The sequence below is a fragment of the Ostrea edulis genome, chromosome 1, assembly GCF_947568905.1.
Source record: "Ostrea edulis chromosome 1, xbOstEdul1.1, whole genome shotgun sequence".
Taxonomy (NCBI): Eukaryota; Metazoa; Mollusca; class Bivalvia; order Ostreida; family Ostreidae; genus Ostrea; species Ostrea edulis.
In genome coordinates, this window is record NC_079164.1 from 15,427,722 (window position 1) to 15,452,721 (window position 25,000).

Below are 25,000 nucleotides of genomic sequence, written 5' to 3' on the forward strand. Positions count from 1 at the left end.
ACAACCAATCGCACATTCTCGGGACTTTCCTGCAATCGGTTTACAACATGATCAGCATAAAATTGTGTAGGTGTTCCGTGTTCTACTTATAATAGTTTTGACTAGGCCCATATTTATCATGAAGATTTATAATTATATTACTTATACATGGACACCCCACCTCCTGATACCAACCATCTGACAGACTGACACGTCAATAAATTTTCAAATACAATATTAATTTGATATTTTCAATGTTAATTTTTTCCCCATGATTATAGAAGTCACTGTTACAACTAGCTTTTTGTAATAATTCATTAACAGTTACTGATATGTACAAACACATGGATAAACACAAAAAAGTTTTTATTTTGGTTGAACATGTTTTGTGATGACACAGATCTTGAAAGTAAGTAATAAGTCGAGAACTGTCCAATATGTCAAATATCGAATGGTCCGGGACTTTTCTGGGAAGTTTGCGCCTCATAACTTAAAACATTTTACCGAAATTTGGTTGTACACCACCCGACAATGTCCAAGAAATCAGGCCACTGTTTAAAATATAGCAGTTTTTCTGTTTGTCATTCCAGTGGTGGAACACCCCCCCCCTCCTTTCGTCAAAAATTGTTTGCTAAAAATGGGTAAATATCACGCATTTTGAGGGTGGAACTCTTCCTCCTTTGAAAACTAAACTTAATGGTAGAACACCCCCCCCCCTTTCAGAAATTCCTGGACCCCCCCCCCCCCCTCCCCCCGGCATTCATATAGTGCATTGTTTTCAATTATTGCATTTGACGAGAAGAAAAGTGTTTTCATAATTTTGCCCTTAAATTGTCGCACTGAACAAAAACTACCATTATAAACACATTCGCAATACTGAGTTTTAAATTTCGAAATCATGAACGACTGTTCATTTTGTCTTTGGTCAGCTATCGGCATGACGGATTACAATTGCATTCGTAAAATCATTATCTAATTTTCAATACGGAGAGAGACCATTTATATTACATGAGGAACATTTAATTTGGAGCTCCAAGTGACTTCCTAATAATCAAAGTTTTATTTACTGTATGAAAGGTGAAGATAACGAACAGTGATCAATCTCATAACTCCTATAAGCAATACAAAATAAAGAGTTGGGCAAACATGGACCCCTGGATATATCAGGGGTGGGATCAGGTGCCTTGGAGGAGCATCCCCTGTCGACCGGTCACATCCGCTGTGAGCCCTATATCTTGATCAGGTAAACAGAATTATCCGCAAATTGGAGTGCCATGAACGGCCTAACAATCGGTACGAAACACATTAGACAGTATTTGACCCAATGATAGGTTGTATTGGCAAACTAAATCGTTATAACGACCATAGAATTTGCAAAATGCTGACTTTAAATGAAACTGCTGAAACCCCTGCACCATCAATCAATAAATATAACTAATGCATGCAATTATTAAAAAATTGCTCTTAAATTCATTTGAATTAAAAATATTGTTCATTCAATGCAACAATTCGCAACAATTCAAACACGCATTTAAAAAGTCCTTCCTCTATAGAATATAATCTAATTGTGATTTCCCGCGCTTGCACGGGATTTCATCTAGTGTGTGTATAAAAATGCACCTGGCACATTGTGTTTCCCTACAAATAAGTAGTAATGAAAGGCAAGTAATAACACATTACACGTTCAATAAAATATACAAGTATGTTGCAAACAATAACAAAATTTATTTCTTCATAAATACATAATCAAGCTTTGGGAAGGAAAGTACTCTATTAAAGACTCACTATAACAAGCAAGTTTTCATCAGATCAAAGCGTATCATTATTACAACAAAGTCATTTGCTTTCTCAGCAAAACTCAAAATTGTGGTAGACTCTTCCATCAATCCAAATCATTAGCAAAATGAAACAATACTTCATTTCATAATGGATCACCTTAACTGCCAATTAATTCTACAACGAATGAACAGTTTTAACAATACACATGGAATCGCAACAGGTTTGGTAATAGGTCATTAGTTGCTTGACAGACAGGTGATGTCATGCGAGGAGGCACATGTCTTCAGACTCGACTTTCATTTCTCCGTCCAGCAGACTGTTGATGACCGCTTTAGTGAGGTACCTAGACGTTCCCTGCTTGACATGAGGTGGCGTGTTGAAGAACTTTGTCATGTCGTCCTGTTTCTCGTGCCCCTCGCTCTTATTAAGATCTCGCTGAAAGGCCTCAAAAGCATCAGATATCATCTGCAACATGAAAGTTTTATTATTATTAAATTAATCTGGTAAGCTTTTAAATATGTCTGACATTAGAAATATATCATCTGCAACATGAAAGTTTTATTATTATTAAATTAATCTGGTAAGCTTTTAAATATGTCTGACATTAGAAATATACCATCTGCAACACAAAAGTTTTATTATTATTAAATTAATCTGGTAAGCTTTTAAATATGTCTGACATTAGAAATATATCATCTGCAACATGAAAGTTTTATTATTATTAAATTAATCTGGTAAGCTTTTCAATTTGTCTGACAATAGAAATGACGTTGAAATCTGTGGCCCAGTGTAACAAAATGTGATGCAAAAAAGAAACATTACGTATTTATAGAAGATGACCTTGAACACCATGCATACATGTATATAAAAATTTGTGGCACTTCTCTTGGAGCTGGTGATGTTCCAATTTAAATAATTAAATTTTGTTTAACATATTCAATTAAATGCACTAAAAAGAAAATGTCCATAGGCACAGAGGCCAAAACATTATAAACCTCTTCACCATAAACAAAAATTCTATCTTAAATACCAGGGGAAATTACCTTAGTTCTAAGTCAAGATGAGCTATTTATAAAAAATTGTATGAGCCGTAAGTTTGCTGTACAAATTTAGAGCTTGATTAGATAAGGGACCTCTCTTTCAGTCTCTGTTAACTTTGACAAAAACCTGACACACTCATCTCACTAGATAACTGCCTCTAGTGTCAATATTTGTTGTCACTTGGTAACAATATTAACCTCTGCCTCAAGTGTTAATATTTGTTGTCTCTCAATGACAAAATTAACCTTGCCTCGGGTGTCAATATTTGTTGTACACATCGTTAACAAAATTGAAGACTAAACCTCTGCCATAAATTTGTGAAATTTAAGAAAACATAACTGTCTTAAATGTATAGGTTAAGGGATGTTTGACAAATTCTACCTACTATAACTACACAGACCAAGATGTGTTTGTGAAACACTGATGCATCTGTGTGGCAGCAAACTATTTATGGTACCCAAAGAAAGGTCTTGTCACAAGGAATGCATGTGAAATATGAAAGCTATATCACTAACTATTCAAAAGTTATGGTCTAGGTTTAAGTTTTCCAAAAGTAGGTCAAACTTGAAGGTGAAGAACATACATTTTGGTACCCAAATAAAAGTCTTGTCACAAAGAATGTACACGTGAAATATGAAAGCCCTATCACCATCCATTCAAAAGTTATGGCTAAGGTTAAAGTTTTTGTGGACAAACAGACCAAAAACTATATACCCCAAATCTCCAATTATGGGGACATAGAATTGTACATGTAATCCTAAGTATTTCCTGATACTCTATCTATTGTTACCTACCCTGTCCATGTTCACGGCTTGATCAAAGGTAGCCTCCGGATTTCTGTCTAACATGGTGGATACCACCATAAATGTCTGAAATAGGACAAAATCAGCACTCAATACGATGTACAAGGAAAAAGCTCCCTCTTATATTCACCAGATTATATCTTATGGATGCAACACAATGTATCCCCCCCCCCCCCCATGTCCTACAAATTTCAAAGTGTTACTAATGTAAAAACAAGACAACCCTGGTCCCAAACAATGGATTAGATATATCCAAGCAGTCTTATTAATGGTCAATTTAATACATATCTATTTTTCTTTGAAAGCACTTTTTGGAAAGTAAAATGTAAAGCAAAACATTGAAGCTCTTCTCCATGAGTTGTATTGTAATGCTGTACAATGTGGTAATTTTTCCCCTACCTCCACCATAATCTGTCTGTAAGCTGGGTCTACAATCTTGCTCAACATTTGCTCCACCAGCAGAGAAAAGTTCAGTTCATACATAGTCATGTCTGACAGTGTTGGTTGCTGGAAAAGAAGTGCATCTAATGAACAGTCAAAACTATAAAGGGGAATCGCAAATCTAAGGGGAACTACAAATCTAAGGGGAATCGCAAATCTAAGGGGAACTACAAATCTAAAGGGAACTACAAATCTTAGGGGAATTGCAAATCTAAGGGGAATCACAAATATAAAGGGAACTGCTAATCTAAGGAGAATTGATCTGGCCTAGGTGGGGTGGGGGTGTGGTGTTATTGCATATCTAAGTAATGACAGTCTCTGTCTATTTGGTTGTCAGACAGTGGTTTATGAAGGATACATGTCCAACATTAAAAATCTAATTCACATTCTCAGCATCCTGGCAATTCTGTGAAATCATTAGAATTCATGTGGACTCAGTTTTTGTGGAATTTTTAAAATCAAAATTTTTAATGCATCGTATATAGAAAAAAAGTTTCAGTGATCATATAAAAAAAATGTACATGCATTTATTTTATGCCTAGGTAAATTAAATATATACAAAGTATAGACAATTAACTAACAGTTATAAACAGTGCGGTTCAATGAAATACTAATTACACAATCCAACATTTTGGAAGCCACTCGTGAAGAGATCGGGACATTTGTGACTATTAACATGTATCGGTTTCAAGGTGGATGTTTTAAGGTCGATTTACACATGTTCCGGTCCGTCATTATTGTCGAATGATTGAATTCCAATACGTAGGTCGAATGCAGAGTTATCTTTCTTAAAACACACAAATCAATGAAATCATGTCCCACGAACTGTTAAAAATCAAGCAATTCACGAAAATTGACCCCATAAATTTAAATGATTCCACCACAGTAGTCTTTCTAGACTGACAGACCACCACATACAACAGAAATCAGTGATATCCAGGATAGTTGCAAGTTTTAGTTTTCAGCAGAAATCAGCAGGGGTGTGATGAAGTGGAATAAGCTATAAATGTTAAGTAAATGTCAAATGCTGTACATTGTATCATGTTCTTCTAACACAAACACTTGCTGCATAAAATCTTATCTGCACCACAATATCCGCGGCAGGTGGTAGGCAATCACTATGAAACCTGCCCTAATATACACCACAGCACCTGTCACAGGTGGTAGGCAATCACTATGAAACCTGCCCTAATATACACCACAGCACCTGTCACAGGAGGCTGATGACGATAATAAAACATGAGCCAATCTACATAGCAGTACCTGTGGCAGGAGGTAGCCAGCTACTTTGATGCCGTATGGAGTTTTCTCCAGAATGGACCACACCCTGTCATAGAAGTCCTTGGGGACTCTATTCAGGGCACCGTCTAGCTGTCGTTTCTGTAGAGGAGTCCTTAGGTCCGCATCATACACATTCCTCACCAGAACAGCGATCAAAATGGCCTTGACATCATTAGGAGAAAGGTCATGGAGTTCAACTCCCTCCTCATCCTGTTCCAGTTCAAACCGCATTGCTCGCACAAACCAGCTACAAAAATAGAAAAGTTTATAAAAAATTTATATTGTTGAATTTAAAACATACACCATCTGTCTGTTTTTGATGAAGGCAAGACAAATTGAAGTTTTAGTTTTAAGGATTGTGGTCTAAACATTTTGGGTTGGATGAGGAAAAACTACATACATGTATAACAGAGGCCCAAAATTCAGTTTACTAAAAATTCAAAGGATGTGTAGGCATCCATTTGATGTCCTAATACCCTTTTCAAACTGGGTCATATTTCAAAAATATCTTCTATAAGCTCCATGGATCAGACTACAATTCTAATCATTGTGATAATAGCCTGCCATAAATTATCTTAATGGAAGGTCAAAATACATACAGTGATTAGTCAAAAGCAACTTATCAGGTCAAGTATGCGACCACTATGTTTCTCTGTTACAAAAAAGTAGCCTTGACAAAAAAGTTTGCAATGTTTTCTCACTGATTTGACATTACCCGTGTCTAAGATAATGATAATACCTTATCTGTAGAACATGATTGTATAAAGTTTTTCTTCTCTAAAGAATAAAATATCAGTACAACAATTTTGTACCATTTCTCCCAGTGACCTTGCTATTGTTCAAATGACCTTGGACTAATATCAAGACATACACATGTGACAAGCATTTTTTGTGTCAAGGCCACTCTGTTTTTGGAATATGGTTGGAGGATTTTTTGATTTTTTTTTTTACACTTTTCCTTCCATGAACTTGCCCGTGTGCAAATAGCCTTACTCTAGAAAGTTAGCAAGGTGTGATAATTTTCATCAAAGATGCTATTTGAAAGCCAATTTAATCTCTTCTCTTCCAGTGACATTTTCAAAATGACCCTAATCTGGGTTACAATACAACTTCAGATTTGTTATGCCTTATCAAATGTTTACTAGAGAATTTACTGGTAAGTTGAAAACATGTAATCTTAAAACAAAAATCAAGTAGATCTTCAATCTGGAAGATAGGTGTATCAAAATGTTTTTTCTCATATTCATATTCTAGAAAATAGGTTCAGAGGACCTATAAAAACCAAAAAATTTAATTTCTCTTGCCAAACCCATCAACTGTCTGTCTACATGATATATTTTTACAAAGAATAATTTTGTTATACTGATCTGTGGGGATCCGGGTTAGATTAGGTCTTCAGTAGCCCCTTGCTTGTTGTAAGAGGTGACTAATTGGGGCGGTCCTTCCAATGAGACCGCAAAAACCAAGGTCCCGTCTCACAGCAGGTGTGACACAATAAAGATCCCTCCCTGCTCAATGGCCATAAGCGCCAAGCATAGGCCTAAATTTTACAGCCTTTACCGGCAATGGTGACGTCTCCATATGAGTGAAATATTCTTGTTACACAATATTTAATCCTCGAAATTCTTCAACATAAGAAAATTTTGAAATAAATCTATACCAGGGTTACTTACATTACAATATACATGTAATTCCAAGAACAAAACTTATAAGCCTGAGGAAAATGAAGATATCCAAGTTTAACATTTTTATCTGCATTAATTCTGGTATCTCGTTCACAACTTCTACTGTAAATAACTCTAGACTACTCTTATATTTGATGAAAAAGCAGCATTTTACCCTATTCTGATTTTCAGAATTCCTTCAAACAGATCAGGTGCAGTTGCGATCAACTTCCCTATTCCCAGAATGAGTTCCTGCTGTAGAACGGCTTCCTGGATGTTGTGTGGCAAGCAGATCTTAAAGATGAGGTCCTGGAGGTACCCTGGGCTCACAGGCTTGTCCAGCACCTCCTCCTCATGGCCATAGATCCCCACTGTCACCTACATAGTCATTTTGTTTATATACAGTCACATACCTTACACATGGCTTACACACCAATGTTTACTGTGACTCTGCACATTGAGATATCACAGCACCTTTCCTGAACATTGTCATAGTGTGTTAAATTCCTTTAGCAGCTAAAGACAGTTTTTAAAGCATAATTCTGCACAGGATTATCCTTGTGTGATGTCATTCCTTGTGTATGATGAGATTACCTACATGTGATTATCTGTGTGTGATGTCATTCCCTCTATATGATGAGATTACCTACATGTGATGTACTTGTGCATGTATGAAGTGATTACCTGTTTTCCCCTGACCAGTATTGTGGTGACCGATGGAGCAAGACTGTCCACAGTTTTGCGCAGTAGAGCAGACTGTAGCCGGACAGCTGACCACTCCTTGTAGAGTCCGGCCTGATGGATCAGACGCTCCATTTTCTGGGTGATAGACTCGCCCTCAATCCAGAAGTGGGCACCCTCCCTCTGAAACAGCACCTTCAGGATCTGACTCTGAGAAATGATCCCGTCTGTAGATTTCAACATGTTGATCAGGTCCCAGTTGGGTTTCCGGGCAAGATCCTGAAAACCAGATGTCATGGTGAAACATGAGTTCTTCCCCATCTATTTAAATCAGCCTTAAAGCTGTACGGTCTGATGTTGTGACAAATCTTATTCACTTGATAAGATGGTTAATTTGTCATATTTATGCATTTTTGAGGCTATCCAACATGCCTTATTCCATTCTAACTGATTTAATCTAAAGTATTTGGTACTATATAAAACTTGTCATGAATGGACACACCCACAAATAACTACACAAAAATTTGTCAAATTTTGAGAGACCAACAATGTACTATACAAAAGTTGTCACGTACAGAGTGCGTAGCGTAGTGCATTGATGAAAAAGTTTTCTGTCCAATTTTTTGTTTGATACATGCATCAAATAAAGAATTATAAGTTTTATTTCTTATCATTTAATTATGTTTTTTAAATAGAAAAATCAATATATGCACCCAGGGGTGCAGGAGCCGAGTTGCATGGGATACATTGTAAAGTCAGGAATGATGTGGCATAGTTATAATTGTGAATATTTGGATTTAAACTTTTCGAGTTATCATGCAGATCCAAATATTTCTAAAATTATCAATCTTTTTTCAGGACTGTGACCTTGACCTTTCTTCTCCAAAATCAATAGGGGGTCTTCCTAACCTGTTAACCAACAATATAACAAAGTTTCATTTGATTCAGTTTTAAACTTTTCGAGTTACTGTCCAGAAACCATATTTGTCTGAAGTTTTCAATCTATTTTCAGTCACTGTGACCTTGACCTTTGACCTTTTTTCTTCAAAATCAATAGGGGCCTTGCTTTGCTGGTATCCAACAATATATCCAAGTTTCATTTGATTCAAATTAAAAATTTTCGAGTTATCCTCCTGAAACCAAATTTTTTTAAAATTTTTAATCTATTTTCGGTCACTGTGATCTTGATTTTTGACCTATTTTCTCCAAAATCAATAGGGGTCTTTCTTACCTGGTACATAACAAAATCTTTAAGTATCATTGGATTCGGATTTAAACTTTCTGAGTTATCATCCGGAAACCAAATTTTTCTGAAATTTTTATTCTATTTTTAGTCACCGTGACCTTTGACTTATTTTCTCCAAAATCAATAGGGGTCTTCCTTACCTGGTACATAACAATATGTTTAAGTATCATTGAATTCGGATTTAAACTTTCTGAGTTATCATCCGGAAACCAAATTTTTCTGAAATTTTCATTCTATTTTCGGTCAGTCACCTTGAACTTTGACCTATTTTCTCCAAAATTAATAGGGGTCTTCCTTACCTGGTACCCAACAATATATCAAAGTTTCATTTGATTAGATTGTAAACTTTTCGAGTTATCATCCGGAAACCAATTGTTGACGCCCGCCCGCATCACCAAACCAATAGCCGAGTTCAACTTCGTTGCAACTCGGCTAAAAACAAATAGTTTCTCTTATCTAAAAGCTTGAATTAACTTTTGAAATGGTGCGTAGGAATACCCATCCATAACAATGAAAACAACAACAAAACTAACTGGGCGTTCTGGTCAGGTGGAGTTACTGTGCAGAATTAAATGGATTATACGCCAAATTAAAGGTGCAATGGTTAAAAGCTTGTAAAGGAAGAGAACAAGTGGTGACTGAATGTATGCTGCATTGTGTTCGAGGAGACGTTGAACACTGGTTGTGTCATAGGAACGGTGGAATACGACTCTGCTCCATTTCAATATCAAGTAAAAAGCTCAACAACTCTTCATCTAAATTTCCCTCATTGACTCAGCCCCATATAACGCAGTTCAATTTCATTAATATCTCCTAGATCAAAAGTCGCTGCTTGCTCCGTCATGTTATCGAACTCGTAAAGCAGACGATACATACTGGGAACTCGTGTTTACAATCTGTCTACTTCTACCAGTCAGTGTCCTACGTCATTAAGTTGACTATTCTGCCATGTCATCACTAGGCCTATGTGTGTTGTTTCTTTAAATTAATTTGTACTTTATTCATAAATGGTTGTGTTTATTCTTGGTAGTATCAAACACATCGTCGCAAACCACGGAATATTGTTTTATTCTATTTGTTAACCACGGAATATTGTTTTATTCTATTTGTTAACCACGGAATATTGTTTTATTCTATTTGTTAACCACGGAATATTGTTTTATTCTATTTGTTAACCACGGAATATTGTTTTATTCTATTTGTTAACCACGGAATATTGCTTCATTCTATTTGTTAACCACGGAATATTGCTTCATTCTATTTGTTAAATATCCATGGTTGCAATGATGCATCAAACGAATACATTTCGTTTACAATGCCTGTGTGGAAATCCCCGTTCTATAAATAGCGCTAAAATTAGAACGGGGAAGACACATTCCAGAGGAAAGTAGTCCTGTGTGCTTAGTGCAGATGAACTCTGGATGAAATTTTTTTTGACTAAGAAATCAAACGATTTTTCATCCAATCAGCATCATTGTTAAGTCATCACTTTAAAAGTTATTCAATGATACACTTGTCAAGTGCAAAGTGACCCACATTGTACTATACAAAAAAATGTCGAATATGAAATGTTGAAGTTCTAGGTAAAAAAAACCAAGGGGTGGACATTGTGTAAGTATTTCAATTTTCAATATTGAGATAAACATGATTTTAAAACTCAAGGGCCCCACAAACTAACATTATGTATGAATACAAGTCCGGAGTAGTGTTAGGCCTGACATGTCACCTTTCTTCCTGTTCTGATTGGCTACTTAGCCAGGGCGTAAATAAGTACATGGTTACAACGGATTTTTTATTACAAATGTATCATGGTAACAGTGGAAAGGACTTGAATTTGTTTAAATCTAAATTACTTGGGGACAAAAACTAAGACTATCTGGGATGTACAATAATTTATTCAGGGTAGTATTTCAGTACAAACTTGGGGCTTCCACCCCAGGGTGCACTGAAATACAACCGGAGCTAAATTGCCTTACACCCCTGATCAGTAACAAATAGTATTCCCTATAAATCTGTTAATCAGCAGTACATTCAAACCCAGATGGTCAGACAGTTTGATTTAATTACTAACAGTGTCCAAGTCCGTAACTGCAATGTATCATAAAAAGCATTTGCACATTACCAAGCTGACGATTCCGATATGAGGAGAACCAAGCAATTGATTAGGGGAGAACCAGTTCATTGATCTACAGAGAACCAGCTAGGCCATTGATGGCTTTTACCTCTTCGTTAAATCTTAGCATGGCATCATTCAGTTCAGGTAAATTAGGAATCTCTGTCAGACTCTTGAAACTGGTACCAACAGTTTTCTCTTCAAAAGGAACAAAAACGTCTGTAGGGTCTCCAATCTTGTCCAAGAAATCCAGGTGTTCTACACATCCAGAGGTAATGAGAGACTGTAAGAAAGAATGGGATTAATGTGAGGCCCACATACTGACCTCAGTCAAGGTCAATAGGCATTATCAGATCAAGTAAGTGCAATAACAAACACATGTTAATATTATCCATTATGAAAATGGACTGACCCATTTTTCAAAATGCCCCCTTAGCTAAAGTGGCAAATTCATCTTCAAAAGTAACAAACTGTCATTCTGACAAATAGTCAAGCCTGTCACCAATAATGAAATACAAAGGCAAATAAATTGCTATTACTCATTGGCAGAGAATTTGATTGATTTTCTGACAAATCACAACTTTTATCTGATTATGTCTTTGTTTCGTACCTGAAGTTTCCCCATGCGAACTCGTACTCCATCTACATCTCCACGCTTGAACTGAGCAAGCAGGTCTAAAAACTCGCTAAAGCTAGGTCCCCTGAATTCAAATAAGCAAAATGTTATGTTTCAAAGGAAAACTTCTATGGTTCACAAATGTAGGTACCCAAATAATTTCTGATATACCGGCCAAGTATTGGGTAATTTTGGTGTCAGGAATATTTGCTGAATTTTTCTCACTGAAGACGTTTGATATGTTGGTTACTTATCTCTTTGGTAAAACACAACTTATTCTCTGTATACATGGTAATTCTGGCTTTTTAGAATTTGTTTTCGTTAATTTTCCTGAACAGCCAAAATTACCCATCATTCATAGTGCACAAAAATTACCCAATATATGGTATGTAACTTTCAACTGGGTAAAAAAATAATTCCAAAAAATAGATTTCTTATTGTAATATTATATACAATCACAAAAATCAAGTGTCATGTATTCACAACCATTATCACATCCTTACTACCATTACTGTCATAATCATCAATACATTTATCATCATCTTAGTTTTAAATACTGTGGAATCTTTAGAATTCGTGGTGGCTCAATTTTCGTGGAATTCGTGGGTACCCCTCACCCACGAATTTACATCCTCAACGAATAAAGACATTCCAGAGTTATCTTTCTTTCAAATATATAAATCCACGAAATTACGTCCTCATGAACCCGTGAAAATTCAGCAATCCACAAAAATTGGCCCTCATGAATTTAAATGATTCTACAGTAGCACTTCTAGATAACAATTTTAAAATTACTTCACCATATTTCTTGTGCCTAGCTCCATGAAAACAATAGTTGATGTACAGTATTCTTTACCTGACATTGCTCTCCCTAATTATCATGCAAAAAGTGGGTCTCCCTGACAGCTTCCAACACTTGGATAAAAATGCAAGGTCATTCTGTAAAATAAATATGAAGGATTCTCATCAAAACCAACATATTAATGAAAAAATTTATAGAAAAATTAACTTGCAGTGATAAAAATAGCTGCATGATTTTCTGATTTTGAGAATTTGCAAATAGAGACCTCTTGTGTCACTCAAAAGTTTTGCCAAATACATGTATGTAGACGCAAAATACATCAACAAAATAAATTTAATACATTTAAATGTAACAATGTAATTTCTATCAAGAAGAAATAAAAGAAATTCTGTTGACCTACTTTAAGATCATCGAGCATGATGGGGATGTCCTGGGCTAGGTAAAAGTCACTGACTTCAAACACTAGAGGATAACACAACACCGTCGACCCACACACCCGGTATATCTAACAACAAAAACAACAAAGTAAACAATCCTCAAACACTACGGAGTAATGTAGCAATGCCAATCTACACAACCAGTCTATTAGCTGCAATAATGTAGCCCTCTCTGACTTTTTTTTGTGTGTGGAGAAAACATCCGTATTAAAAAAATCGGAGAGGGCTACTTTATTGCAGCTACCAGTATATCTCATCATCATCATCATCGGCATTTTGATTAACGTGCAGGATTAAGTGCATCTTCCACAGCAGTGGGCCCCTTCCAGGTAACTGGCTTGCTGCGCGCATGGCAGACCTAACATATGACTGCCAGGCATCTCTGTCCAATGGGTTGACAACACGAAGTCCCCACTCACGCTAGTTTTTTTCTAACTAGGCTTTCTAAGTCATCTTTGGTCTCCCTGGTTGTCGTCCTCCCTCTTTTTTCATATTAACCTTTTTTCATATTAAAGACATTATTGATTGCCCCACTGGATCTAGCAACATGCCCAAACCAGCATAGCCTCTTCTCCCTTAGGATAGCGTCGAGGTCATCGATCCCAAGTCGTGCCAGTAGCTCGCTTGATCTGACACTAGCCATGTTTTCTGGCTTTACCCTGCAAATTTGTCTGACCATGGCTCTGTCATTTCGTCGTAGGCGAAGACAACAACAACAAAGTAAATTTTTTAAACCTCAGTCCTCTTTTGTTCTGCATTGCAACAGTGCACTCAATAGATACTATATTGCATATTACCACTAAAATCCGCATACAGTTGCATTAGTCATTCCCAAATATGTAATGTTTGAATGACTCAAAAGGTTTTGAAATGCTCGAGATGTTTTGACCACTTCCTCTAAAAAAATGGCAGCCATAGAAGAAATCAATTAAATTCAGGGGCAAAATGTCTAATATGTGATATCAATGCGTGTACATGATTATAATGATAGAATCATGCCCTAGAGAAGTAAATATATTAAATGAATACAACTATATTAAATCACACTTATAACGAACATGCCTGTAATAAACGTGCTCATAACAAATTCAGGCTTATTACGAAGTGATATTCATTCCCCATGGAGAGGAATATAATGAACCTTTTATATATAGATATAACGGATTTTATTTATAACGAACTGTTTTTCATATCTTGGAGGTTTGCCATAACTGTGTTTTACTGTAATTCTCATTTAATTGGGTTTTTTTTTTTGTATTTGATTTTTTGCCTCAATGACGTTATAGAAACATCGTACTTTAGTTTTACCTTAGAAGTACTGAGAACCCCAAACGGCCGCTTGGGTCGCCCCGTCAACCCAAGCTTCTTGTTGACTCCAAGGTATTCGTACGCCTTAGAGAGCTCCTTGGGAGACCAGATCTGTATCGGCTCAATTTGATGTGGGGTCTGGGTCTGAATTCCATAGGTAGCAAGGAGCTGCTGCAGGCGGGAACTCTCTGCAATCAATATGACCTGGGTCACAAGGTCAGGGGGTGTGATCTGAAAATAGAACAGGTTCTGGACTCCAAACATCTTACATTAGCACAGATATATAATCTTTTAGTGTCTTTTAGTCTATTTTGGTAAAATTTGACACCAATCTGTAATGTGCTTCATCTACACCAATCTGTAATGTGCTTCATCTACACCAATCTGTAATGTGCTTGATGTACAATGATCTGTAATGTGCTTGATGTACAATAATCTGTGATGTGCTTGATGTACAATAATCTGTAAGCTTGATGTACAATAATCTGTAATGTGCTTGATGTACAATAATCTGTGATGTGCTTGATGTACAATAATATGTAATGTGCTTGATGTACATTAATCTGTAATGTGCTTGATGTACAATAATCTGTAATGTGCTTGATGTACATTAATCTGTAATGTGCTTCATCTACACCAAACCTTAATGTGCTTCATCTACACCAATCTGTAATATGCTTGATGTACAATAATCTGTAATGTGCTTGATGTACAATAATCTGTAAAGTGCTTAATGTATAATAATCTGTAATGTGCTTTTGGTAATATGCTTCATCTTCACTTGAGTGATAAAGAACATGGTCTGTTTGTACTAAGACTTATCTCAAGTAATTTAGAAAAAAAAATCTCACCTGAAAAGATGAGTATCTCATGTTGACCTTAGGTCGCTCTGATGCTGGCAGGTGTCTTCTAATGGGGTCAAGATCATTCAAATTCAATAGTCCATGGACTGAAAATACAGAAAAGAGAATATTTAATACACTGTTATTCAACAAACAAAAGCAAATTATTTAAATTCAAAACACACACTTTCAAAAAGTATGTTTTCAGAAACAACTCCATTTACCAAGCAACTGTGAAATGAAATAAATTGATTGGCCCAGCATATATGTTCCGTCAGTCGACCCCTCTGCACTCGGATATCGCGTCATACTTCCTGGGTTTCTCTTCTCCTCCTCGATATTTTCTTTTGGCACATAATAAAACTTGGGAACCAGTTTACCTAATATTTGCATATATAACACATGGTATTTTACAAAGCAAATTTCTTCCTAAGCATAACGTAAATAAATTTACACAGAAGGGAAATAGAAAGTCTTGGACTTATCAACAATCTTATATTACGTGAAAGCTACCTGTTAAATTTTTTCTTAGAAAGAAAATTTTTAAAAATATCAATAAATCAGGTGATAACGTAATAGGAAATATTTTATAAATTCACAGATGAATGCTTTCAATTTGACATCAGTTTTTGCTTTTTTCAAAAGCCTCAAACAATGAATCCTATTAAAATAAACATTTACCAGTAATTCAGAATCTTATAAATATAAGAAAATTTAAAGCTCGTTTTTGTCCCCCACCCCCTACTCATGTTGCACTACCTCCATCTGAGTCATACAGCAGTGGCTCAAGTAGTTTTGAGTAGTACTTAATTCCCTCCTTGTCATGATGGAAAATCCCTGTAAAAAAAAAAAAGAATCCATTCATAAAAAAATATTTTGACACATCTGAAAATTTAATCAAAATTTTTTAGATAATAAAATTATTTACACAGAAAAGAATGAGTCATAGTGTGAAACTTACTGTCAATCATCAAATAGATGTAGAAAACTGGCCACTCACACTCAATGCCATCAAACAGCTGTAAAGTACACAAAGAAGTTGGAACAGCTTTAGAATACATATATATTATTACTACAGTAACTTGATCCGAAGAGTCGGATCAAGTCGAGTTGACAGGCGTGGATCATCAGATCACACGAGACGCAAAGCGCAAAGCGGAAAACCGGATCACACGCTGTGAAATCCACAGTATCAGAGAACGATACATTGATGGGTATATAATAAAGAATCTTATCTATACAGAATACAGAATCTTATCTATACAGAATACAGAATATTATCTATACAGAATATTATCTATACAGAATACAGAATATTATCTATACAGAATACAGAATATTATCTATTGGGCTGTAAAATACAGGGTATAATTCAAACAGCAGTAAAAGTAGAGGTCATTAGTCTAAACAAGCTCAGAAAAGTATTATTAAAAAAAATTTAATGGCTTTCAATCCAAAACAAATTCATATTAATTTAATAAGAGTATTGGATATTAATTAACACACTATCATTGATCAATATGGTTTTTTTTCCAGGTTAATCTAAGTAATGACCTCCACAAATTAAAGTTCTTTATTATATACTCATCAATAATCGGTGTTTTGATGCTGTAAAATTCACAGTGTGATCCGACTTTCCGGATCTCCACACTGTGTACGTGGTTTTCTAAATCCATATCATGTCTCTTTGAAACTGATGACATCACAATGCATCAACGCAACGTTTTTTGTGGGAAATATTGACCATGTCACAAACAAAACTGTGTACACAAAAAATGATTTCACTCTATTGTTTGAGTTTTTGATAATTTGAAATACAGTGCTTCCTCGATATATTGCCTCCCGTTATAATGGCATCCCCACTTATTGCCTGCAAATTCTAAAGAACAGATTTATCCCTGGCCAATGTTAACACCCCTGTTACAATGCCAACCCCGAATAATGCCATATGCCACTGATTTTCACAAGCATACTGTCAACTTTTCTAGGATTTACCCTCGATAATAATGCCAATTACCCGACACCCATCCGTAATCACACCTTTACTTTGAGAGTGGTGTAAGTGAAGTGCAAGAGGCTGGACAAGGTATTCAGATGGGTAAGTTAATTACTAATAATTGCTGAATTAAACCCAAGATTGTCTAAATGTTTATACAGAATGGAGTCCAAATAAATATACAGAATTGAATTTCTTTCAACTGCTCAGTAAATTATCAGCAATAATGAATTTGTTTTATTCCCACCCCTACTTTATTACCCAAATTCGTCTTGAACAAAAGTTGACAATATGTCGAGGTAGCACTGTACATTTATTAACTTATGAATGTGGATTCAAAAATACATAAGGGGGTATATAATAAATTTATCATTACTACAGTAACTTCATCCGAAGAGTTGGATCACGTCTTGTTGACAGGTGCAGATCATCAGATCAAACTCGACACTTCAACTCGAGTTTGATCTGATGATCGTCACCCATCAACTCGACGTGATCTGACTCTTTCGATCAAGTAACTGTAGTAATAATATATAATTATGTATATAATGCGGTTTGAATTCTGTTCATCAACAATCCACAGGAAAACCACAACTTTCCCTATCCAACAATCCACAGGAAAACCACAACTTTCCCTATCCAACAATCCACAGGAAAACCACAACTTTCCCTATCGTTTAATATTTCTTTCAAGCCTCATAATGTGATTTTCCTGAAAATTCTCAGAATACATTTTACTTCAGAACAGGAAAGATTTGATGTAGAATTAAATGATGTTGAACACTCAGCACGGACATCATACAAGTAGCAAATTATACAGAATGTTGAAAATTTACTTTGATTTCTGCTGGTTTATAAAATCTCCGTTTACTGTCCTCTAACACCGTGCGATATCCATCCCGCAGAAATCGTTTGATGCCATATTTGCCTTTCAGTTTGCGGAGCACTTTAGCGAAGGTCCTTTTCTTGACATCTTCTTCATGCAAAGCAAAAGTGGGCCAACCAATCGTTGATATTAGAGCTGCATCTGTGTTCTGTTTGTGTGGAGAAATTCACAGAAGGGTTTACAGCTGTCACATTCTGATATAATCATAAACAGCTTTTATTCAATAAAAAAACATTCTTTTCACATGAACTGTAAGAATGGTTACAAATTACAAAAGAAATTTTTTATTGGAATTTGTAACCATCAGCTATTTCCAAAGGTACACTAATTTTGAATTAATTTCAATGGGAACTTTTTGTTAAATTTTCATATCATACACGACACCTTTTCCACCAATACATAATATAAACCAAGCCATGTCATAATATAATACATGTAAATGCAGGTCTGGTATAACATGCACAAAGTGAGGACTGCAACAGAACTGCTGGGCAGGGCATGCTTCTATTGAGCTAGCTGATATATGTTTGGGCAGGATGTGCTTTGCTAACCAATACAACAAATAGGGTGCAAAAGCAATGAATAAGAAAAATATACACACCCCCTTGTGGTAATATTGAATATGGAACAATTCAATGAAAAGTGAAGGGTATTCGTGTGGGCTGAGCTACATAAAATATCACAATGTCTAATAGTTGTCAATCATTTGGGACAATGAAAATTCACAATTATAGGGGGAAAGGAAAAACAACCCCACAGACTTATGATTATTTAATTATGTGTGATGTCACATATCTAATGTGGATGTAAATTACTGGAGATCTGGTTACCTAAACAGAATTAACTGGAGATATATACACACTAGGTATACCATAAATCCAGTTACCTACACATAATTGACTAGATATCTGGTTACCTATGCAGAATTGACCAGATATCTAGTTACCTACATAGAATTGACCAGATACCTACACAAAGCTGACTGGAGATTTATCTGGTTACCAACACAGAATTGACTGGAGATTTGGTTATCTACACAGAATTAATGGGAGATCTAGTTACCGACACAGAATTTACAATATATCTAGTTACCTACACAGAATTGACTGGAGATTTATCAGGTTACCAACACAGAATATTGATCAGAGATCTGGTTACCTACACAAAGCTGACTGGAGATTTATCTGGTTACCGACACAGAATTGACCGGAGATCTGGTTACCTACACAGAATTGACAGGATATTATCTCGTTACCGACACAGAATTGACTGGAGATTTATCAGGTTACCAACACAGAATATTGATCAGAGATCTGGTAACCTACACAGAATTGACTGGAGATTTATCTGGTAACCTACACAGAATTGACCAGATATCTAGTTACCTACACAGAATTGACTGGAGATTTATCTGGTAACTTACACAGAATTGACCAGATATCTAGTTACTTACACAGAATTGACTGGAGATTTATCTGGTAACCTACACAGAATTGACTGGAGATTTATCTGGTAACTTACACAGAATTGACCAGATATCTAGTTACCTACACAGAATTGACTGGAGATTTATCTGGTAACCTACACAGAATTGACTGGAGATTTATCTGGTAACCTACACAGAATTGACCAGATATCTAGTTACCTACACAGAATTGACTGGAGATTTATCTGGTAACCTACACAGAATTGACCAGATATCTAGTTACCTACACAGAATTGACTGGAGATTTATCTGGTAACTTACACAGAATTGACTGGAGATTTATCTGGTTACCTACACAGAATTGACTGGAGATTTATCTAGTAACTTACACAGAATTGACTGGAGATTTATCTGGTTACCTACACAGAATTGACTGGAGATTTATCTGGTAACCTACACAGAATTGACCAGATATCTAGTTACCTACACAGAATTAACTGGAGATTTATCTGGTAACTTACACAGAATTGACTGGAGATTTATCTGGTTACCTACACAGAATTGACTGGAGATTTATCTGGTTACCTACACAGAAATGACTGGAGATTTATCTGGTTACCTACACAGAATTGACTGGAGATTTCTCTGGTTACCTACACAGAATTGACTGGAGATTTATCTGGTAACTTACACAACTGAATCAATATCTGGATATCTACATAGAACTTATTGGATGTTTGATTCACTACATTGTACTGAGATCCCAGTAATCTGCATGGTACAGAAAATTCAGTTACCTACACAGATCTGACTGTAAAGGCTACAAGTACCCACGGAGAACAGTTACCTACAAAGTATTATCCCGGGTGATAATTTCCTACACAGGACATGTACTGGGGAACAGTTATAGACTGGAGAGTTGATTTTCTTTCTAATGCTTTATTTTGCAGAAATTTCAACTTTATAATGAAATTTAGTTTTCATGGTATTATCTAGTGTTGTGATAAACTTCTGGATCTAAAGTGATTTAGTTCCAACTATTTTACAACCACCTCAAAACTTCTGATAGGTGTAAATACAATTCTATATGACTAACAATTAACATTTAAGGACTTAAATGTTAATGATAAAATTTTATGAACACAGACCTTGGAATTAGATTCTCTGGGTAAAATTCCTTCAAAAATGGTCCGATTTCGATTGTGGGCATCATAGTCGACAAAAATCACAGACCAGGAAGCTCCTTGTTTTCCAAAGAGATTTTCTCCATTCACGGCTTCAAGTGCAGCCTTAGCTATACCTATAGAGCTAAGGAAGAGAGGACAAACATCATGCATAGTCACATGACTTGAAGCTGGTCATAGTCACATGACCCAAAGCAAGTCAGTCACATGACCCAGAGCTGCTCAAATTTACATAATAATGGACTAGCTAGTCACATGACCAAGAGTTAGCCAAACAGACCCCCAAATCAGGCAGTCATTTTGAAATTTGTGGGGGAAAAAATCATATTCTGATCTTTTTTTAAACAGACAAGCAAATTTTTAACTTCATTCAATGGTAGGTAAAATTGGTCAACATTTCATTGCTAGTAATCATTTACTACTTCTAGAAATTTAAATCTTTGAAACTTTATTCATATTTTACAACATGATTAGTAGAGAGTATATATTTGTATTTCATCCTTGGAACATACATTTCACTTATGTACAAAAGTGTGCATCAAGAAAATTTCAAAATGTCTACCATTAACTAAACTAAAGTTAGTCTACATGAAAGATGAAGGTGTTTAGTACTAGTGTTTATTACATATTTTCCTATAAATTTTATAAAGAGTACACACGCTTTAAAATGCTTTTTTGAATTAATATTGACATCACATCTGCTTACATAACACAATGACTGTGATGTCAAATCTGTCTGCATATATAATAAAACCATTTAGACTTTGTCTGCTACCATGAAAGTAAACAAAATAAATCAACGTGCACATCTAAAATTAGAAGCATATAGAATTTGAAAAATATGTAATAAAAAGGCTAGTGATTATATATTGGAAAACATGCCCACAATGGATCATTGTGTGGAAGTGGACCTCGCTAAGCTCAGTCCACTTTACCACAAAATGACCTCGGGCGGGCATATTTCCCATATATTCAGTCACATAACCTATAAAACGAGATGAGAGTACGCACTGTATGACTAATCAGTTACTCTGGTATTAACATAATACATGACTGTATAATTTCTTGATTAGATACATTTTTTTCATGCTTCATACTACGTGTATGTTATAAATTGTATACATGTTGGAAGTGAAATAAATATTTGACAAACACAGCTGGTATATATGGAAATAAGATACACACACACACAAGGTCTATAACTGAAGGTCATGCAGGAAGCAGCAGATTGGTTGTTGTGCTGACAAACCTTAGAGTTTGATTCTCGTGGAAGAATTGACTCAAAAATAGTTCTGTTTCTGTTATGTGCATCAATATCGACGTAAATGACTGAGGACGAGGTCCCCTGCTCCCCAAACAGGTTCACACCATTTATAGATTCCAGGGAGGACTTGGCCAGTCCAATTGAGCTACAGACGGACAGACAGACACACTTAAAATCAGATTTAGATAACATCCAGGAACATTCAAAAAGACCTTGTTAATGTAGGTCGTGGGTTTACGGATCTTTTTTTTCTCACCCGAAAACCCCACCTAAAATTTGACAGATATATCTTGACAATGTATATACTATAGTGTGAAAATTGTTTTTTTGTTCAAAGCAGTTTTTTTTTTTAGTAATTACGTCTTCAACATACCATTGTTTTCACAGTAGCGAAACTATTTTCCATTGAATTATATAGGAAATAATAGCGATTTACTTCATTCACTGCATAATTCAACTTAAAATAGACAGAATTTGGTGCCGTAGACTCTGATAATATTGACATCAAAACGAAACAAAAACAATTTGAAAAATATTTATGAAAACTTATGGGGTAATCAAGCTTGTTTTTTTATGATAAAGCAACAGTGTTTAACAAATGTTACAAATATTTGCAACATTATTCATTTACTTTTCTTGCACCACTTCAAAGAGAATCCAGAACATCGTTATTGACTCCTGGTATTGAAGGGGAAATCAAATTTGTATGGACAAAAAAATCAATTGTTTACAAAATATCAATGAATATGTTCACTAAAATTTGTAAATAAAATTCTAAATATATATGTACATATACATTTATTGCGCTATATATCTAAATCATGTTGCGTGGCTAATAATTGAAATTCATTCTACTTTTGCGATCACATGGTCACAGTAACAATGAATAAAATAATATAATAGTACAATTTTGTGTTTGAATTGATTTATGATTCAAAGTTTATATAGTTCAGTTATGTCTGATATTCTAACCAGACACAACTAAAGTTGTTTCTATTTTACAATATATCTATGTTTATATAACCCCCCCCCCCCCCTAACAAACACATAAATATGCTCACTCTCCAAAGCCATATAACCCCTCAAAAACTTCAACACAGTTTAAAACTATACTTATTTTTAGCTTGTATTGCAGATTCACTTCAAACTTCTGCTACTTTTTCTAATTTTCATATACATGTACTTCGACCAACTAATATTCATGTTACTCCCTTGTTTTGTTTTTAGAGTCTTGTAGTGGGCAGTTGTAATATTCATGTTACTCCCTTGTTTTTTATTTAGTCTTGTAGTGGGCAGTTGTAATATTCATGTTACTCCCTTGTTTTTTATTTAGTCTTGTAGTGGGCAGTTGTAATATTCATGTTACTCCCTTGTTTTTTATTTCGAGTCTTGTGGTGGGCAGTTGTAATATTCATGTTACTCCCTTGTTTTTTATTTCGAGTCTTGTGGTGGGCAGTTGTAATATTCATGTTACTCCCTTGTTTTTTATTTAGAGTCTTGTAGTGGGCAGTTGTAATATTCATGTTACTCCCTTGTTTTGTTTTTTATTTCGAGTCTTGTAGTGGGCAGTTGTAATATTCATGTTACTCCCTTGTTTTTTATTTCGAGTCTTGTAGTGGGCAGTTGTAATATTCATGTTACTCCCTTGTTTTTTATTTAGAGTCTTGTGGTGGGCAGTTGTAATATTCATGTTACTCCCTTGTTTTTTATTTCGAGTCTTGTGGTGGGCAGTTGTAATATTCATGTTACTCCCTTGTTTTTTATTTCGAGTCTTGTGGTGGGCAGTTGTAATATTCATGTTACTCCCTTGTTTTTTATTTAGAGTCTTGTAGTGGGCAGTTGTAATATTCATGTTACTCCCTTGTTTTGTTTTTTATTTCGAGTCTTGTAGTGGGCAGTTGTAATATTCATGTTACTCCCTTGTTTTTTATTTCGAGTCTTGTAGTGGGCAGTTGTAATATTCATGTTACTCCCTTGTTTTTTATTTAGAGTCTTGTGGTGGGCAGTTGTAATATTCATGTTACTCCCTTGTTTTTTATTTCGAGTCTTGTGGTGGGCAGTTGTAATATTCATGTTACTCCCTTGTTTTTTATTTCGAGTCTTGTAGTGGGCAGTTGTAATATTCATGTTACTCCCTTGTTTTTTATTTAGAGTCTTGTGGTGGGCAGTTGTAATATTCATGTTACTCCCTTGTTTTTTATTTCGAGTCTTGTGGTGGGCAGTTGTAATATTCATGTTACTCCCTTGTTTTTTATTTCAAGTCTTGTGGTGGGCAGTTGTAATATTCATGTTACTCCCTTGTTTTTTATTTCGAGTCTTGTAGTGGGCAGTTGTAATATTCATGTTACTCCCTTGTTTTTTATTTCGAGTCTTGTGGTGGGCAGTTGTAATATTCATGTTACTCCCTTGTTTTTTATTTCGAGTCTTGTGGTGGGCAGTTGTAATATTCATGTTACTCCCTTGTTTTTTATTTCGAGTCTTGTGGTGGGCAGTTGTAATATTCATGTTACTCCCTTGTTTTTTATTTCGAGTCTTGTAGTGGGCAGTTGTAATATTCATGTTACTCCCTTGTTTTTTATTTCGAGTCTTGTGGTGGGCAGTTGTAATATTCATGTTACTCCCTTGTTCAACTTTGCTTAAATATTGTTTACTTGCTGCTCCCCAATATAGACATGATCATGCTTGATTCTCTCTCTCTCTCTCTCTCTCTCTCTCTCTCTCTCTCATATACACATTTTCAAAATGGCTGCTAAATACGTCAATTTTTTTTTTACAGTATAGGCAGCCCCTGCTCAATTTTTTTCCAAAGGGTACGGGATATGTTTTCAGAGACATCTCCACCAGGATACATTGAAACTTTGCTTTATAGGACATCCCTGCCCAACATGTCAATTTTTCAATGTTGTCTGATCTCCACGAAATTTGTATGATGGCCACAAACGCGTCAAATCTCTGAATAAAATTTCATATACTGGGAAACCCCTGCCCAATTTTTTTCGCATTCTGAAAACATCTTTAAAGGCATTTCCAGCATTGCCAGCTGTCTCACCTCCCCAAGTTGTCTGCTGCTAGACTTTATAAAGTAACAGGATAAAACATATTAGCTGAAATTTTGCATCAGAAATGAAAGGAAGGCTTCATGTTAAACAAAACATGTTCTACTACGATAATTGATGTGATATTGGTAAAGTATTAGGCTCTTTATTTTTCA

General features: G+C 35.4%; 2 protein-coding genes across 4 annotated transcripts in view; one reads left to right on the top strand and one right to left on the bottom strand.

Annotated features, from left to right (window-relative positions):
• The window catches only part of LOC125661784 (leucine-rich repeat-containing protein 15-like), a 140,308-nt gene that overhangs the window by 24,083 nt on the left and 91,225 nt on the right, over positions 1-25,000 (top strand). The window lies entirely within an intron of this gene.
• Positions 1,685-25,000, bottom strand: part of LOC125661689 (phosphorylase b kinase regulatory subunit beta-like) — a 30,902-nt gene continuing 7,586 nt past the window's right edge. Inside the window, exons 7-23 of one of the 3 annotated variants that reach the window (XM_056152794.1) lie at positions 20,490-20,649; positions 17,866-18,063; positions 15,995-16,052; positions 15,793-15,870; positions 15,258-15,413; positions 15,043-15,140; positions 14,192-14,422; positions 12,847-12,951; positions 12,501-12,583; positions 11,639-11,729; positions 11,138-11,311; positions 7,673-7,948; positions 7,164-7,366; positions 5,307-5,571; positions 4,002-4,109; positions 3,594-3,668; positions 1,685-2,223 (exon numbers count right to left, since the gene is read on the bottom strand). In XM_056152794.1, coding sequence (XP_056008769.1) covers positions 2,020-2,223; positions 3,594-3,668; positions 4,002-4,109; positions 5,307-5,571; positions 7,164-7,366; positions 7,673-7,948; positions 11,138-11,311; positions 11,639-11,729; positions 12,501-12,583; positions 12,847-12,951; positions 14,192-14,422; positions 15,043-15,140; positions 15,258-15,413; positions 15,793-15,870; positions 15,995-16,052; positions 17,866-18,063; positions 20,490-20,649 — 2,563 coding nt within the window. In that variant the 3' untranslated portion in view covers positions 1,685-2,019. Of the gene's footprint in view, positions 2,224-3,593; positions 3,669-4,001; positions 4,110-5,306; positions 5,572-6,695; positions 6,950-7,163; positions 7,367-7,672; positions 7,949-11,137; positions 11,312-11,638; positions 11,730-12,500; positions 12,584-12,846; positions 12,952-14,191; positions 14,423-15,042; positions 15,141-15,257; positions 15,414-15,792; positions 15,871-15,994; positions 16,053-17,865; positions 18,064-20,489; positions 20,650-21,774; positions 21,935-25,000 lie in introns of those variants that run through there. The other 2 variants (XM_056152793.1, XM_056152795.1) reach the window with 2 other exon arrangements.